This window comes from Salvelinus alpinus, chromosome 12 (assembly GCF_045679555.1).
Source record: "Salvelinus alpinus chromosome 12, SLU_Salpinus.1, whole genome shotgun sequence".
Classification (NCBI taxonomy): domain Eukaryota; kingdom Metazoa; phylum Chordata; class Actinopteri; order Salmoniformes; family Salmonidae; genus Salvelinus; species Salvelinus alpinus.
In genome coordinates, this window is record NC_092097.1 from 42,300,375 (window position 1) to 42,319,373 (window position 18,999).

General features: G+C 40.9%; 2 protein-coding genes across 3 annotated transcripts; one reads left to right on the forward strand and one right to left on the reverse strand.

The window, feature by feature from the left end:
• LOC139536162 (zinc finger protein 729-like) lies at nt 1-5,672 on the reverse strand. Of its 2 annotated transcripts, none has more exons than XM_071336405.1 (3): nt 5,358-5,672; nt 4,677-4,889; nt 1-4,557 (listed from the first exon to the last, which is right to left on the reverse strand). In XM_071336405.1, exons 2-3 carry the CDS (start codon nt 4,873-4,875, stop codon nt 1,703-1,705), a joined length of 3,054 nt encoding a protein of 1,017 aa, XP_071192506.1. In that variant the 5' UTR covers nt 4,876-4,889; nt 5,358-5,672; the 3' UTR covers nt 1-1,702. The 2 variants fall into 2 exon arrangements, with proteins under 2 accessions (XP_071192506.1, XP_071192507.1); XM_071336406.1 differs by having other exon boundaries at nt 5,347-5,649.
• A 165-nt stretch (nt 5,673-5,837) lies between these two features.
• Nucleotides 5,838-12,975, forward strand: abhd14a (abhydrolase domain containing 14A). Its single transcript, XM_071336407.1, has 5 exons — nt 5,838-5,986; nt 6,379-6,661; nt 6,964-7,079; nt 7,604-7,839; nt 11,266-12,975. Exons 2-5 carry the CDS (start codon nt 6,399-6,401, stop codon nt 11,446-11,448), a joined length of 798 nt encoding a protein of 265 aa, XP_071192508.1. The 5' UTR covers nt 5,838-5,986; nt 6,379-6,398; the 3' UTR covers nt 11,449-12,975.
• The last annotated feature ends 6,024 nt before the right edge of the window (nt 12,976-18,999 follow it).

The following is an 18,999-nucleotide window of genomic DNA, read 5'->3' on the forward strand; positions in this document are numbered from 1 at the left end:
TTTTTTTATTACACCATCTCTTTGTTTTATTGGTCATCAACATCTGTTTCATTGTTCATTTCCAAAATGTTACAAAAGAGGTAAGAGTATGAATATACTATAAAGTATGCATGCAAGCTTCCTAACTGCTTCAATAACAAAATGTTGAAGGATATTTGAATATGTATGCCTGGTCCTATAGACATTCTTCAGTGGGCATTCGATACAGGAAACAAGATAACAAAATTCATTGTTTGATTTTAGAATTGTCATTGTTAAAATGCATGATACAACTTGACCATTTTAAACACAATACAACCACAAATTTGAAAACGTATTTCCATTGTGGTCCCCTTGAATACACAAAAACAAAATATACACAAGATTATAAACCGGGTAGTTTGTGTCCTGGATGTTGACTGGCTGAAAGCCATGGTATATTAAAGCAATAAGGCCAGATGGGGGTGGTATATGGCCAATATACTACGACTACGGGCTTTTCTTAGGCGCATCGTGGCATGCCTGGATACAGCCCTTAGCCCTGGTATATTGGCCATATGCCACAAACCCCTGAGGTGCCTTATTGCTTAAATATACCACGGATATGACCCATAATTACTTCTTTACTATTGTAATTATGTTGGTAACCTCAGGGGTTTGTGGCATATTGCCAATATACAACAGCTAAGGACTGTATCCAGGAACTCCGCGTTGCGTCGTGCATAAGAACAGCCCTTGGCCGTGGTATGTTGGCCCTATATCACACCCCCTCGGGCCTTATTGCTTAAATATACCACAGGTATGATGCATAATTACTTGTTTACTGTTCTAATTACATTGGTAACCAGTTTATAATATAATTAAGGCACATCAGGAGTTTGCTTTATATGGCCAATATACCAGGGCTAAGGGCTGTATCAAGGCACGCCGCGTTGCGCCTAAGAACAGCCGTTAGCCGTGGTAGTTTGGCAATATACAACACCTCGTCGGGCTTTATTGCTTAATTATAACATCTTAAATACATCTCATCAATAGGGAGGAAACAGTAAAAGGAATAAAATAGATGACCAAGTAATGTTCATTGATACAATTATCTTTCTTTTAGCTTGTGTAGTTTTAAAGCATTTTGCCCATAAACCATTTATTTCCTCTTAAGGTTTCTTAAAACACTAGTGTAGGGATGGATTTTTATAAGGTTTGGTATACCATTCCATTCTTCTGTACTAGTTTAAAAGAGATTTTTTCCCCCAGCAATCCCACTGGGCAAAAACTGGTTGAATCAACAGATGTCTTTGTTGAAATGACGTGGAAACAAGGTGACGACGTTGAATCTACGTGGAAAAATTATCATATTTGCAAAAAGTAATCAACGTACAGGATTTTTTTCACCCAACTTGGAACCTAAATCCAATGTCATGGTGAAATGTTTTGTTGATTTAATTTTGAATTCACGTTAGTTTACAAAAATGTAAAATAGATGTTGAACTGACGTCTGTGCCTAATGTAATCCTACTATAGCACAGCAGTCTAATATTGGCAACACTGGCTCTGGTGTGATGGCTATGAGGGTCTATAATAACATTTAAATAACCAGACAATACAAGATACCAAACCACAGCTCACTATATAGAAATATACAACAAGTTCTACAAAATTAAATTACATTTCTCTTCTAAATCTCCCATATTATCAACACCAAAGTGAGTTATTGAACAGTTCCATATCAGAATGAATCCATAATTTTACTCCTTTGTCCAAGACAGTTTAGTAGACGGTGTCTTTTCAGATAGTAAAGCCCTCTGAAAGTATTTTTACAAACATAGCAGGTATGATGTTGCTGCTTGGAGTGGCTCTGGATGAGCTTTAGTAGGGCAGATGCTTCAGACCAGCCCAGTTTCCACTTGGAGCTCTCAGAAACATGGCTCTCCTGCTTGGGTGTGTTATTGTGGCGGCGGGTGTTGAGGTACTCCAACCACTTGTTTCTATGATTTCGCTCATGCTTCTTGAGGTTTTCTGCCATGTGGAATACTTTGTAACACATTGAGCATGAGAAGGGCCTTTCAGTAGAATGTGTGTACTTGTGGTGCTTCAGATGATCCGCCCGGCTGAAGCTTAGGCCACACTTCTCACATTGGAACACCTTGCCTGCCTTTGTGTGAGTGTGATATCTATGTCTTCGGAGAGAGTTATGGTCCTTGAACGTTGTCCCACAAGCCTTACAAAGATAACTCCTCAACATTGTGTGCATTTTACCGAGGTGGGTCTTTAAGTCCTCCTGTCGCCCAAATGTATCTCCATAACAATGACTAAGGTGAGGTTTCTCATTGGTGTGCAGGTTCTCATGCCGTCTCAAATGTTCTCGCCTCTTGAACTTTGTACCGCAACATGAACAAACATGGGGAGTTTTGTCTGAATGGATCATTCTGTGTTTTCCCAGCTTTTCCCCAGTACCAAATTTCTTGCCACACTGGTGGCATGTATAACCATCTGGTCCTGGATGATAAACTTCATGATGCAACATCAGTTCCTTTTGATGTTCACATCGCTTCTCACACAGTTGGCAGACGTGGTTTCTCACCTGATGAGTCTTTTCATGCGTCCGCAACTCTCCTGGATCCCTGAATCCAACGCCACAATCAAAACAGATAAAGGAACTGCCAGAATGAGAACAGCTGTGGCGCTTTAGGTGATCCTTTCGGCCAAAGTCAAGGCCACATTCTTCACAGTGATGCAGCTTGGAGGCTTTTACGTTGCTCTCCCGAATTCTCCTAGAGTCTTTGCGATCCTTTAAACATTTTCCACAAAAATTAAACGAAACATGATATTTGAAACAGTCCCCACAATCTTTGCAAATAAATTGTCTCGATACATCTTCCTCTGTCTCTCCTACAGTGTTTAAGTCTATTTCAGTTGCCTCCAGATCCCTTTGTGTCGGCAAGCCTTTCAAGGTGTCTTTAATGATACATGTCCTGACATTGCCTACTGCTTTTAGGGTTTTGCGGTATTGGTCTGGGTGCATTTCCCTGGCATGATTCTCAAACTCCAGTCCACTGGCAAGCTTTAGGACACAGAGTTGACAATAGAAAATATCCCCCTGTTGGCTCACCCTACTTGCCTCTATGAAAGCCTTTACATGCTTACGCAGGTGGAAGCACTTATGCTTTTGGAAAATATCTGCCTTTTCAAAATGCCGATCACATTCACAGCACGTTAAAGCAAATGTGTTTTTACGCAAGTTATTTTCCCGATGATACATTTTCTCGTGTTTGGTGCAAGCTTTAAGCTTGTTGAATGCTCTACCACAAACTGGACATCTAATCTGTTGTTTCACTTGCGCTCCGTGCTCCTGTTTAGGAGGCACTATTTCACTTTTGCCCTGTGCCCAAGCATGTCTTTTCTGGTGTTTTTGGTAAGATTTGAAAAACTTAAAAACCTTCCCACAGTCCAGACAAGGAAACGGAGGAGAACGTTTAGAGTCAGGCGGAAAAGGAGGAGAACGTTTAGAGTCAGGCGGAAAAGGAGGAGAACGGTTAGAGTCAGAAGGAAAAGGAGGAGAACGGTTAGAGTCAGAAGGAAAAGGAGGAGAACGGTTAGAGTCAGAAGGAAAAGGAGGAGAACGGTTAGAGTCAGAAGGAAAAGGAGGAGAACGGTTAGAGTCAGAAGGAAAAGGAGGAGAACGGTTAGAGTCAGAAGGAAAAGGAGGAGAACGGTTAGAGTCAGAAGGAAAAGGAGGAGAACGGTTAGAGTCAGAAGGAAAAGGAGGAGAACGGTTAGAGTCAGAAGGAAAAGGAGGAGAACGGTTAGAGTCAGAAGGAAAAGGAGGAGAATGGTTAGAGTCAGAAGGAAAAGGAGGAGAATGGTTAGAGTCAGAAGGAAAAGGAGGAGAATGGTTAGAGTCAGGCGTTTGCTGCTCTGCAGTGTTGGCTAGTTCATCATCAGAAGATATTAGAATACATGCATCCTGATCCTCAGTATCGTCGCTGTTCTTCCTGTTTTTCTTGATGGCCCTTACACAAGTTTCTGTGGCATCTTTCCTATTGCCTTCAAGACGTACAATAATCTCAGAACTTGAAGGGTTCCTCTGTTTTTTTCTGCTTTTTTTGGTTATCCTGTGTGTCTTCTCATGCTTTATGAAAGAAGTTAGGTATTTGAACCCCTTACCACAGTGCCTGCAGGTGTGAAGGCCTTTCACTTTCTGATTGACATTTAAGCCTACTGCTATGATTGACTTTCCATTTCCTCTCAGTCTTGGTACAATGTGAGTGGCCTGGTGCTTTGTGAATGAAGTTAAGTATTTAAACTCCTTCCCACAAGTCTTGCAGGTGTACAGGGCTTTGATATGAGTTTCCTCATGTTTTCGAAAAGAAGTTAGGTATTTGAACACCTTCCCACAAGTCATGCAGGTGTGCAGGGGTGAGACACCTGTTTCCATTGACTTGGCTTTTGGTCTTCCTCTCTCACTTGCTACATCACATATTGAATGAGAGCTTATGAAGTGCTGCTCCAGCTCTGGTTCGCTAGTGAAGGAGGCTTCGCAGGCATCACATGGAAAGAACTGGAGTTCCACATTCGCAAAACCTTTACAAAAGACAGAGGCAACAAGTACAACATTTAAATTATTTTGACCTCACAGTTAACAACCCAGTTAATAACAAGTTAGCCTAACCCACAAACCAATACCCTTGTTCTTTTCTTACCATGCCCATCATCATTATGAAAGTCAGCATCCATCTCCATGTCTAGGCTGCCATGGTTACTTTCAGGTAGGTTGTCTTTTACCTCGAGAACAAGCAAGTCTGGAGAGACGTCTGTGATCTCCAGGGTCATTATCTCTCCATTGGCATATCCAGATAGTAAGCTAGAAGGGTCCTCCCTCTCCAAATCAATGGACTCCATGTTATCGTCTTATTCTGAGACGTATCACCAAAGAAGCACACAAACACACAAAAATAAATCTACAAACATCTTTCTAAATATGTTAGATAAAGAATCCCTTCTCATTGTTGATAGGCACACAAGACGTGCACTTTTCAATTGAGAAACAAAGCAGAATGCATATTATTAGAGGATCTCAAAGTTGAACGCTGTCAAGGCCAAACTAACTCAATTATTTGGTTTGAAGTTACTTTAATATTATTTTGAGATACAAATTAATTACATTGCACGGTTGACATCACTTCCATTGACTGTTAGCTAGCTAGCTGTGGGTAAAGTTAGCGGATGTTGGCGGAAAAAAAACGAACCATGGATTCGGTTTTCTACCATAGACTACTTTCAGGATGAGGAACCATCTAATCATCTAAATAACAAACGTCCGCAGAGAGACAGAAAGCACGATAGCTATGCCTAATAAATTCACAAATTTACCAGATACAAACCTAAAACAACATCGAGTCACTCCGTTCTTTTTCTGCCGTGGTTACCCGGTCAAGACTAGAAGGTATCCAGCTTTGGTCAAATTAACATCAAAAGTTGATTTATTTTGCATTTTACTAACACTAACCACAACTCTTGTCATAAACTTAACACAATTATCCTAACCTGCTACGTTCATTATCTTAACCTGTTTCGTAAATTATCATAACTTGCTGCGAAAAGTCAAATATGATGTTAATTTGACAAAAGCTGCATCCCGTCTAGTCATAACCTGGCTTTTACCCCGCCATATTGTTGTGCAGCCCACAAATGTGTTCGATTAGAAACAACAATTTAATGGATAGATTTGATCTAAATGAAAAACGTTTCATTATAATATCTTGTAGATGTCATAGTTAATTAGTAGTTCATTATTCCATAATTGATACTGAGCTACATTAATTGTATATGTTTTACAAGTACCTGGATTTGTCTTGGAATGAAAACAACGCATAGTAATAGTTATTTTCCGGAATTATTTATGTGAAACACACTTTATATCTTCCACTGCAAATAGCAAAGGATTTCACTACGCATCCATTCGCTACTGTCATAGACTAACAACAACTGCGGTTACCCAGCTATCCATGAGGTATATTTTCAAATAATTTTTATGTTAGATATGAAATTTGTGTCACAGGACGAATGACTGTCGTGATGAAGGCTTAAATCATGCATGCTAGCTAGCTAGTTACCTAGGTAGCTAACAACGTTAGCTTAATTTCACATGGATGGGTGTATTGACACTGGAACTATTTCGTGTCCTACCTTCGCTGCCATTCAGTTCAGCACTACTAGCCACTAACGTTATCATAATAATGTTCAGTGCTTTAAACATAATCATCAAAATTATACAAGTGTCATAGAAGCATTAATTATAGAGTACTCCACAGGCAAATATTCACCTCTTTATGGATATTTTAGTATATCAGAAACGACCTATGGACATCTTACTAAATCCCGATTCTCTGTTATTCTCTCCAGATCAACCATCTTTGGCTAAAATGAATTTTCTACGTAACCGTCTTGTTGTGCTGGGCCTGGTGTTGCTGGCCACTGTTCTGTTGTACCTGCTACTGCCGTCCATTCGTCAGGGCAGCATGGAGCCTTCGCTGGATGTCCAGAGGATGGGCCTGGTGGCTGTCTCTCCTCCTCCGCCTCCTGCCATCAACGTGTCCGTACGCACAGGGCAGCTACCCGGGGACCCTCCACTCTTCTTCAGGGAAGCTTTGCCGGTCGATGGATCTGGTAGGCAGATACTGCCCAGGTGAGGGTAGTCACCTCCAGCAGCAATAAAAATGGTCAGACATCCACACACTGAACTCTCTCCTCATACAAATTAGCCTAGCCCAGCAACCTCTTATTTGGAAACTGCTTAAAGTAAGAATTGCAGAGAACCCAAGCCCATGTAAACAGATTTAACTAAAGATGTGTTGATGCATAAGCACTGTAGTTACTCAATAATTATGGTTACCCTGTGCAATTGTTAGTCACTGGATTGCCGTTACAGTAGTGAGGGAGGACTGAAATAAATAGTGACTTAAACACCTGGTTGTCTTTCCTATACAGGCTGCAAGTGGTCCTTCTCCATGGCCAAGCTTTCTCTTCCAAAACCTGGGAGGAACTGGGCACCCTGGCCTTGCTGGCCACAAACGGATACCAGGCCTTGGCTGTGGACCTACCAGGTTCGAGCTACAATAACATTCAAGCCTGAGGATGTTATGTTGTTTAACTGGCTGAAATGCAGTTGAAGCCCACTTAAAGCTGGAATCCTTAATGGTGAAACTGCCACATCTGTTTGGGATTTTACAACAAAAAAGAAGTTACTTCAAACAACCAACACTGTTTTTTCCCTCAGACATCATTGCACGTACGATAGAACAGTATGTAATGATTTTTTTAACCACGATGCTCTTCTCCTCTGTTTCAACAACGAAACAATAACAAATGTTACTGCAGATTTCAGCTTTAACTGTGGTTAAAGCTGCATCACTGACCCGACTGTTGGGAATGGCAGCGTGAAGGAGTTGGAAGGGAACACTATAATTACTGAACTTACATACATATCAAGTTAGGTTCCTTGGTTCTCATTGAATTCTACAAATGTTTTTTTTACACCCACACAAAATGCCAAAATGGGATGGAGAAGGTATTTTACAATGCTTTTTCAGTTATTTCTCTTCTCTCTCGCTCTCTTTTCTCCCTCCAGGATTTGGGAACTCTCCAGACTCGGATGCTGTGAAGACAGACCAGCATCGGGTGGACCTTCTGGGGAGGTTTATGGAGGCTTTGGGCGTGAGGACAGCGGTGCTGCTCAGCCCCTCTATGAGCGGCCACTACTCCATCCCCTTCCTCATGAAACACAGTGCCCAGCTGCACGGCTTCATCCCCATAGCCCCAGTAGGAACCCGCAGCTACACCCCTCAGCAGTACCAGGGCATCCAGGTGAGAGCTGTAATTCTGGGTGGTTGGGAGTTTCAATCTGATACATAAACCTAATAAAAGCAAAGAACTGGATGAAATTTTGTGTGGAACTAGATACTTTTTTGGGGTGTGAACCAGCTTCCAGTGGGACGCTTCTAGTAGTAGCAGCGGAAGCAGTGCGAAAATGCCACCGTAAAGATGGCAATGATTACTTGAAGCCATACAGTGCCTTCAGAAAGTATTCATACCCCTTGACCTATTCCACATTTTGTTGTTACAGCCTGAATTCAAAATGGATTAAATATTTTTTTTCTCACCCATCTACACAATAAACCAAAGTGAAAACATATTTTCGAAATTTGTACTAATTTATTGAAAATTAAATACATAAATATGTAATTTACATAAGTATTCACACCCCTGAGTCAATACTTTGTTGAAGCACCATTGACAGCGATTACAGCTGTGAGTTGTTCAGGATAAGTCTCTTAATAGCTTTTCACACATGGATTGTGCAATATTTTCCCATTATTAAAAAAAAAAATGATTCAAGCTCTGTCAAATTGGTTGTTGATCATTGCTAGACATCCATTTTCAGGTCTTGCCATGGATTTACAAGTATATTTAAGTCAAAACTGGCCACTCTCCTCCTGGTAAGCAACTCCAGTGTAGATTTGGCCTTGTGTTTTAGGTTATTGTTCTGCTGAAAGGTGAATTAATCTCCCAGTGTCTGGTGGAAAGCAGACTGATCTAGGTTTTCCTCTAGGATTTTACCTGTGCTTAGCTCCATTCCCATTTATTTTTTATCCTAAAAACTCCCCAGTCCTTAATGATTACAAGCATACTTATAACATGATGCAGCCACCACTATGCTTGAAAATATGGAGAGTGGAACTCAGTAATGTGTTGTATTGGATTTGCCCCAAACTTAACACTTTGTAGTCAGGACAAAAAGTGAAATATTTTTGCCACATTTTTTGCTGTATTACTTTATTGCCTTGTTGCAAAGAGGATGTATGTTTTGGAATATTTTGTATTCTGTAAAGGCTTTCTTCTTTTCCCTCTGTCAACTAGGTTAGTATTGTGGAGTAACTACATTGTTGTTGATCCATCCTCAGTTTTTCTCCTATCAAAGCCATTAAACTCTAACTATTTTTAAGTCACCATTGGCGTCATGGTGAAATTTCTGAGCTTTCCTTCATCTCCGGGCAACTGAGTTAGGAAGGATGACTGTATCCTTAGTGTGACTGGGTGTATTGATATACCATTCAAAGTGTAATCAATAACATCACCATGTTCAAAGGGATATTTTTTTTTTTTTTTTAATACCCATCTACCAATAGGTGCCGTGCCCTTCTTTGCAAGGCATTGGAAAACCTCCCTCGCCTTTGTGGTTGAATCTGTGTTTTAAATTCACTGAGGGACCTTACAGATAATTGTATGTGTGGGGTACAGAGTTGAGGTAGTCATTCAAAAATCATGTTAAAAACTATTATTGCACACAGAGTGAGTTCATACAACTTATTATGTGACTTGTTAAGCCCATTTTACCCCTGAATTTATTTAAACTTGCCATAACAAAGGGGTTGAATACTAATTGACTCAAGACATTTCAGCTTTTTATTTTTTATTAATTTGTAAAAAGAAAAACATAATTCCACTTTGACATTATGGGGTAATGAGTGACCCCCAAAAAATCTATATTTAATCCATTTTAAATTCGGCTGTAACAAAAAAAATGTGGAACAAGTCAAGGGGTCTGAATACTTTCTGAAGGCACTGTACATTTTGTTTACTTTGTAAGGGTTACTGTATATAGTCACTCTTAACTAGTTAGTATCTGACATAATGGTCTTGGGCACAGCTAAATGGTTCTCTTGGCAAGAGAAATACACCAATAACAGCAGGTCTTGTCGTCTAAGATCAGTGGAAGTCCGTGATTGGCTTAAGGTTATCCCTGACTGGGCTCACACACAATCATAGTTGGTGTGTTTTAACTCTATTCACAATTAAATTCAATTACTCAGAGCCTCTATCAGTAATAAATCAGCGAAATTTTTCTGATAAGGATATTTACAGGTTTTGTTTACATAAAAAATGTCCCTGACTGGTTTTGAATGTTGTGCAGACATGCAAAATAACCACCAGGGAGCAGAATATTTTGCAATTTTCTTTTCACCTTTATTTAACCAGGTAGACTAGTTAAATACGACTTGGCCAAGATAAAGCAAAGCAGTTCGACACATACAACACAGAGTTACATATGGAATAAACAAACATACAGTCAATAATACAGTAGAAAAAGTCTATATAGAGTGTATGCAAATGAGGTAGGATAAGGGAGGTAAGGCAATAAATAGGCCATGGTGGCAAAGTATCTACAATATAGCAATTAAACACTGGAATGGTAGATGTGCAGAAGATGAATGTGCAAGTAGAGATACTGTGGTGCAAAGGAGCAAGATAAATAAATACAGTATGGGGATGAGGTAGTTGGATGGGCTATTTACAGATGGGCTATGTACAGGTGCAGTGATCTGTGAGCTGCTCTGACAGCTGGTGGTGTTTAAGCTAGTGAGGGAGATGTGAGTCTCCAGCTTCAGTGATTTTTGCAGTTCGTTCCAGTCATTGGCAGCAGAGAACTGGAAGGAAAGGCGGCCAAAGGAAGAATTGGCTTTGGGGGTGACCAGTGAGATATACCTGCTGGAGTGCGTGCTGCGGGTGGGTGCTGCTTTGGTGACCAGTGAGCTGCGATAAGGCAGGGCTTTACCTAGCAGAGACCTGTAGATGACCTGGAGCCAGTGGGTTTGGTGACGAGTATGAAGCGAGGGCCAGCCAACGAGAGTGTACAGGTTGCAGTGGTGGGTGGTATAAGGGGCTTTGGTGACAAAACGGATGGCACTGTGATAGACTGCATCCAATTTGTTGAGTAGAGTGTTGTAAATGACATTGCCGAAGTCGAGGATCGGTAGGATGGTCAGTTTTACGAGGGTATGTTTGGCAGCATGAGTGAAGGATGCTTTGTTGCGAAATTGGAAGCCGATTCTAGATTTAATTTTGGATTGGAGATGCTTAATGTGAGTCTGGAAGGAGAGTTTACAGTCTAACCAGACACCTAGGTATTTGTAGTGACCTATATCGGTAATGTATTTGCACAAATGACAGAATCTGTTTTTAGACGTTAAGAACAGCCTTTGAAATGTATTTTTACTTTAATCTGAGTAGTAATACTGTCCACAAATTTACAGTAAAACACTAATGTAGGGTTGCAAAATTCTGGAAACTTTCCTGATTGGAGGGTTTCCGATTTTCTTTCTTATTCCATCCTGATTCCAGGAATCATCCAACCTGGAGTTCTAGAAAATGTTGGGAAAGTGGCCAGAATTTTGCAGCCCTGAACAGATGTATTGTTTCCTGATCCTTGCTTGCTCCTATGTCCCTGTTTAGACTCCTACTCTGATTGTGTTTGGAGCGCTGGACACCAACCTGGGGGCCCAGTCCCACAAGAATCTCATGCAGCTCCCACACCACTCAGTCCTGAAGATGGAGGGGGCGCGCCATGCCTGCTACATGGACAAACCTTGGGAGTTCCACCAAGCACTGTTGGACTTTCTCAGCAAACTGGAGTGAGAGGGGGAGGAGGAAGATAGATAGAGGGAAGGAAAGAAGAGATTAACAGGATTGTGTTTGCGTGGAAGTGGAGAAATTATACACAAATAAGACAAAGGGAAAGTAGACCTCTGGGATAATAGGGCAAAGGCTGCTTTTGATATTACAAATTACCCCGGGCCCCCTAGCCACCCTGGTTAGAGTGGCTTACCCCAGGCCCTTAGCCACCCTGGTAGAGTGGCTTACCCCAGGCCCTTAGCCACCCTGGTAGAGTGGCTTACTCCAGGCCCTTAGCCACCCTGGTAGAGTGGCTTACCCCAGGCCCTTAGCCACCCTGGTAGAGTGGCTTACTCCAGGCCCCTAGCCACCCTGGTAGAGTGGCTTACCCCAGGCCCTTAGCCACCCTGGTAGAGTGGCTTACCCCAGGCCCTTAGCCACCCTGGTAGAGTGGCTTACTCCAGGCCCTTAGCCACCCTGGTAGAGTGGCTTACCCCAGGCCCTTAGCCACCCTGGTAGAGTGGCTTACTCCAGGCCCTTAGCCACCCTGGTAGAGTGGCTTACCCCAGGCCCTTAGCCACCCTGGTAGAGTGGCTTACCCCAGGCCCCTAGCCACCCTGGTAGAGTGGCTTACCCCAGGCCCTTAGCCACCCTGGTAGAGTGGCTTACCCCAGGCCCTTAGCCACCCTGGTAGAGTGGCTTACATTGCGATGCTTTTATTGACATCCCATCAAATCGAGAGCAACTCTAAAAGAAGTTTACTCTTTGAGTTGAGCATGTAGAACAGAATATATGCAAATTCAACGACTAGAAGCAAAGACTTGACTTTTTTTCTACAGGCATCATTATTGGTTCCATGATGAAGATCAACATCAGTTAGTTGAGTTGAGATTGAAGAGGTTAAAGGAGATCTAAGGCGATAGTACCAGGGTCGTATTCATTCGTGCACACTGTAGCAAAGTGTTTTGTAACGGAAAACAAAAACAAGTGTTTCTTATTGGAAAAGTTCAGGTAGTCCCTTCCTGTTTCATCCCTTTTGCTTCTGTTTGGTTCATAGTGAATACGAACGACCCTGTTTAGAGAAATTACCTGTGAAAATTGTGAGATTAGTGTGTGTTTTTTTTGTTGAGGAGACAGAATCAATGGTTGCCAATTCACAGCTGTATCTCCTGGTACAGAAACTTGGATAAAGACTAACAATAACATTAAGATATTTATTTATAAGACATCAGCTCCCTGTTAAAGCATGTTCACGTTCATTCTGAATTTCTTGCTGAAGTACGTGTGTGTGTGTGTGTGGGGGGGGGTCATGATTAAGGTATTTACTAAATGAGAAAGCTGTTGCAACCAGAAAAGTACACTCCGTTACATTTCTATGTTATGAGGATGACCACTATTTTAAGTTATTATGAGTTTGTACATATTAGGTGATTTTGTTTCATCGGACAATAAATTAAAGCCTCAAGTTAAATGGCTTAAACAATCATGAAAGGTATTTTGAGTTGTGCTGTTATTGCGCTTAAGTTCCTTTAATAAAGACTGCAGAAAATATGTTCTGTATTTAGTTATTGTCTATTTACAACAAATACTCAGTGAAGCAAATATACAAAGACTGTACTGGTCGGAGAAAAATGTATGATTTGGAGATCGATTGCACATCCTTTGTGCCGAATGTTCCAAGCAGAGAGGAAGAGGAGAAGCGAGAGATGTAACTCGGTCTCTTTAAAACCTCTTGTTAATATGGGGCGCTGTTTTCACTTTGGGGAAAAATCGTGCCCAAATTAAACGGCCTCTGTTCTAGATCATACGATATGCATATTATTATTACTATTGGATAGAAAACACTCTGAAGTTTCTATAACTGTTTGAATTATATCTGTGAGTAAAACAGAACTCATTTGGCAGCAAACTTCCAAACAGGAAGTGAAAATTCTGAAAATGGGTCTCTGTAAGGCCTTGCCTATTCAATTGCCTTATATTTATGGATCTGTATGCACTTCATATGCCTTCCACTAGATGTCAACAGGCAGTAGAATGTTGAATGGGGTGTCTAGCTTGATGTGAGACCGAATGAGAGCTTTTGGAGTGACAGGTCCCGCCATATTGGCAGTATTTTGCTGCGCACTTGGGAGCACCATATTATTTTCTGCAATGCGTTAGGTAGACACGACGAAATGCTCCGTCTTGGACGTTATTGGATACATATGAGAAAAACATCATAAAGATGGATTTTCAACTGAGTTTGACCAGTTTATTCGACTTTTATTATGACTTTTGGAATTTTTCGTTCCATGCGCCAAGCGTTCATGGACATGTGCGCTCCACCATGCTAGCCAAAGTTACTAATTCGACAGAAGAAATGGACATTCTAAAACAAAACAACGATTTATTGTGGAACTAGGACTCCTTGCACTGCATTCTGATGGAAGATCATCAAAGGTAAGAGAATATTTATGATGTTATTTCGTATTTTTGTGGAAAATGTTGGCTCCAACATGGCGGAGAATGCCTGGGCACTGTCTCAGATTATTGCATGCTGTGCTTTGTACTAAAGTTATTTTTTTTAAATCTAACACAGCGGTTGCATTAAGAACAAGTGTCTTTCATTTGCTGTACAACATGTATTTTTCATAAATGTTTTATGATGAGTATTTATGTATTTCACGTTGCTCTCTGTAATTATTCTGGCTGTTTTGGTGCCATTTATGATCATGGCACCAATGTAAAACCAGGATTTGTAGCTATAAATATGCACATTTTCGAACAAAATATAAATGTATTGTATAACATGATGTTATAAGACTGTCATCTGATGAAATTGTTCAAAGGTTAGTGATTAATTTTATCTCTATTTGTGGGTTATGTGAAAGCTATGTTTGCGGTGAAAAAATGGCGTTGTGTGTTTGGCCATTGTGGTGAGCTAACATAAATATATATTGTGTTTTCGCTGTAAAACATTTTAGAAATGTTGGCTGGATTCACAAGATGTTTGTCTTTCATTTGCTGTATTGGACTTGTGATTTCATGAAATTATATTATATGATATCCCTGTGGCGCTAGGCTAGGCTATGCTAGTCAGCTTTTTTGATGAGGATGATCCCGGATCCGGGATGGGGTGTCCGTAGAGGTTTTTAAGTAAGTGGTGTTTTTGCTTGTATTTTCGCCCACCAAGCAAGTCATTTTTGTATGGAGGTCAATGCGAGTTTGGAATTTGATCATCTTATTTGTTACGTGAGGCTTATTTGATTGAAAATACATTTCGTGATGTTTAGGTTGTTACGAATGGATGATATAAATACACACGTGGCAAACCGGCAACTTGGAGAAAAAATATTTTATATCGGAGTTGTGCCTGTTGGTCACACGATACCAAAATAAAAAAAACAAGCTGGCGCACACCCAGAAAACATATTGTGTGTGGAGGTGCTGACCAACGGCGAATAAACTATAAAAATAAAGAGAGTCGCACACTCCATATATAAACTCCCAGTAATTTATTGGGTAAATCACCAACGTTTCGGCATCACTGCCTTCTTCAGGGAGACACGATACCTGCCTTCTCATTGGCTAGAATGGTCCCACGTGATCTCGCCTCTATTTTCAAGGGCTTTATTGGCATGGGAAACGTATGGTAATATTGCCAAAGGAAGTGAAGTAGATAATACACAAAAGTGAAATAAACAATAAAAATGAACAGTAAACATTACATTACACACACAGAACATTACACACACAGAAGTTCCAAAATAATAAAGATTGTAACTGACAGTTAGACTTACAGGTTATGTCGTTGTTTTTTGTTTGAATTGTTTACGTGTTCGCTGTGCTGGGGAAATGATAAGACAAGCGGAACTACGTAGCTAATAACTGTTGTAACGGGGATCCTTATTGTAGCAACACACTTTTGGAGGGAAGGCAATCCCGCGCTGTGTTAGCTAAGTTTTCATGTCATCGGGTGTAGTTCGTAAAGGTTGAAGCATGTATGTTAGGATGATAAAGTTATAATAATTAAGAATGAAGTGTGAATTCATGCCAGGAATAATAAGTGTGAAGTTTGATTTCCTCCCTTCTGTAATAAGCAGCCAATGAAGTATTTTTCCTTTATTCATGTGTTTAATCTGATACTGTTATAGCGCCGGCAAAACTGTTTATGTATGTAAGCACTTCAGAGTTATACCAAGCTAATAAGTCACTCGTAAGATAAGGAGGTTGTAAGAGTGTGCTTAACTGTATTTTTCATTTACTTTATAGTTCTCACGGAAGGTGATAATTCTGACTAAATCTACAGAATAAAGCCGCCAGTTAAAATCAAGGAACAGTTGTGCTCGTGGTTACTGGAGGGAGCTACAAAGACATTTCAAATGTCATTATGTAAACTGAGCAAAAAAAGAAACGCCCCTTTTTCAGGACCCTTGTCTTTCAAAGATAATTTGTAAATATCCAAATAACTTCACAGATCTTCATTGCAAAGGGTTTAAACACTGTTTCCCATGCTTGTTCAATGAACCATTAACAATTAATGAACATTTACCTGTGGAACGGTCGTTAAGACACTAACAGCTTACAGACGGTAGGCAATTAAGGTCACAGTTATGAAAACTTAGGACACTAAAGAGGCCTTTCTACTGACTCTGAAAAACACCAAAAGAAAGATGCCCATGTTCCCTGCTCATCTGCGTGAACGTGCCTTAGGCATGCTGCAAGGAGGCATGAGGACTGCAGATGGTGACAGGGCAATAAATTGCAATGTCCGTACTGTGAGACACCTAATACAGCGCTACAGGGAGACAGGACGGACAGTTGATCGTCCTCGCTGTGGCAGACCACGTGTAACAACACCTGCACAGGATCGGTACATCTGAACATCACACCTGCGGGACAGGTACAGGATGGCAACAACAACTGCCCCAGTTACACCAGGAACGCACAATCCCTCCATCAATGCTCAGACTGTCTGCAATAGGCTGAGAGAGGCTGGACTGAGGGCTTGTAGGCCTGTTGTAAGGCAGGCAGACAGGACTGGCAAAAAGTGCTCTTCACTGACGAGTCGTGGTTTTGTCTCACCAGGGGTGATGGTCGGATTCACGTTTATCGTCAAAGGAATGAGCGTTACACCGAGACCTGTACTATGGAGCGGGATCGATTTGGAGGTGGAGGGTCCGTCATGGTCTGGGGCGGTGTGTCACAGCATCATGGGACTGAGCTTGATGTCATTGCAGGCAATCTCGACACTGTGCGTTACATGGAAGACATCCTCCTCCCTCATGTGGTACCCTTCCTGCAGGCTCATCCTGACATGACCCTCCAGCATGACAATGCCACCAGCCATACTGCTCCTTCTGTGCGTGATTTCCTGCAAGACAGGAATGTCAGTGTTTTGCCATGGCCAGCGAAGAGCCCGGATCTCAATCCCATTGAGCACGTCTGGGACCTGTTGGAATAGATGGTGAAGGCTAGAGCCATTCCCCCCGGAAATGTCCGGGAACTTGCAGGTGCCTTGGTGGAAGAGTGGGGTAACATCTCACAGCAAGAACTGGCAAATCTGGTCCAGTCCATGAGGAGGAGATCCACTGCAGTACTTAATGCAGCTGGTGGCCACACCAGATATTGTTACTTTTGATTTTGACCCCCCCTTTTATTCAGGGACACATTATTCAATTTCTGTTTGTCACATGTCTGTGGAACTTGTTCAGTTTATGTCTGGTGTTGAATCTTGATATGTTCATACAAATATTTACACATGTTAAGTTTGCTGAAAATAAACGCAATAGACACTGAGAGGACATTTCTTTTTTTTGCTGAGTTTATACATACAGTGTTGTAATGATGTGCAAATAGTGAAAGTACAAAAGGGAAAATAAACATAAATATGGGTTGTATTTACAATGGTGTTTGTTCTTAACTGGTTGCCCTTTTCTTGTGGCAACAGGTCACAAATATTGCTGCTGTGATGGCACACTGTGGTATTTCACCCAGTAGATATTGGAGTTTATCAAAATTGGGTTTGTTTTCGAATTCTTTGTGGATCTGTGTAATCTGAGGGTAATATGTGTCTCTAATATTGTCATATATTTGGCAGGAGGCTAAGAAATGCAGCTCAGTTTCGACCTAATTTTCTGGGCAGTGTGCACATAGCCAGTCTTCTCTTGAGAGCCAGGTCCGCCTACCGCTGCCTTTCTCAATAGCAAGGCTATGCTCACTGAGTCTGTACATAGTCAAAGCTTTCCTTATGTTTGGGTCAGTCACAGTGTTCAGGTGTTCTGCCACTGTGTACTCTCTGTTTAGGGCCAAGTAGAATTCTAGTTTGCTCTGTTTTTTTTGTTAATTCTTTTCAATGTGTCAAGTAATTATCTTTTTGTTTTCTCATGATTTGGTTGGGTCTAACTTCTTATGGCTGCATCCCGCTACCGGGATCGATATGACAGCAGCCAGATAAAGTGCAGGGCGCCAAATTTAAAAAACAGAAATTTCATAATTAATATTCCTCAAACATGCATGTGTCTTATATCATTTTAAAGGTATTCTTGTTGTTAATCCCACCAAAGTGTCCAATTTCAAATATGCTTTTCAGCGAAAGCACTAAAACTGAATTATGTTAGGTCACCATCAAACCACAAACAGGCACAGCCATTTATCCAGCGAAAGATAGCAGTCAGAAAAAGCAGAAATAGAGATAAAATGAATCACTAACCTTTGATTATCTTCATCAGATGACACTCATAGGACTTCATGTTACACAATACATGCATGTTTTGTTTGATAAAGTTCATATTTATAACAAAAAATCATTGTTTACATTGGCGCGTTAGATTCACTAGTTCCAAAAACATCCAGTGATAGTGCATAGCCACATCGTTTCAACAGAAATACTCATCATAAATGTAGATGATAATACAAGTTATACACATGTAATTATAGATATACCTCTCCTTAATGCAACCGCTGTGTCAGATTTCAAAAAAACTTTACGGAAAAAGCAAATCATGCAATAATCTGAGACGGAGCTCAGAACAATAGCCAAATTAGCCGCCATGTTGGAGTCAACAGAAACCAGAAAATACATGATAAATGTTTCCTTACCTTTGATGAACTTCATCAGAATGCAGTCCTAGGAATCCCAGGTCCACAATAAATGCTTGATTTGTTCGATAATGTCCGTTATTTATGTCCAATTAGCTACTTTGGTTCGCGCCTTCGGTAAACAATTCTAAAGTCAGAAAGCGCTTCCACTATAACGTGACGAAATGTCCAAAAGTTCCGTAACAGTCAGTAGAAACATGTCAAACGATGTACTGAATCAATCTTTAGAATGTTGTTAACATACATCTTGAATAACGTTCCAACCGGAAAATTATATTGACTTCAGAAGAGCGATGGAACGGACGTCTTACTCATGTGAAGGCGCATGGTGAATGCGTGATCAGCCCGTGGAAGTGATTACTCATTCCTGTCTCCTTCGGCCCCCCTTCACATTAGAGTCATCAGACAAATTTCTGTTGACTATTGACATCTAGTGGAAGCCGTAGGAAGTGAAAAGTCATCTATACCTCGCTGTCATTTCAATTGAGAGCATGG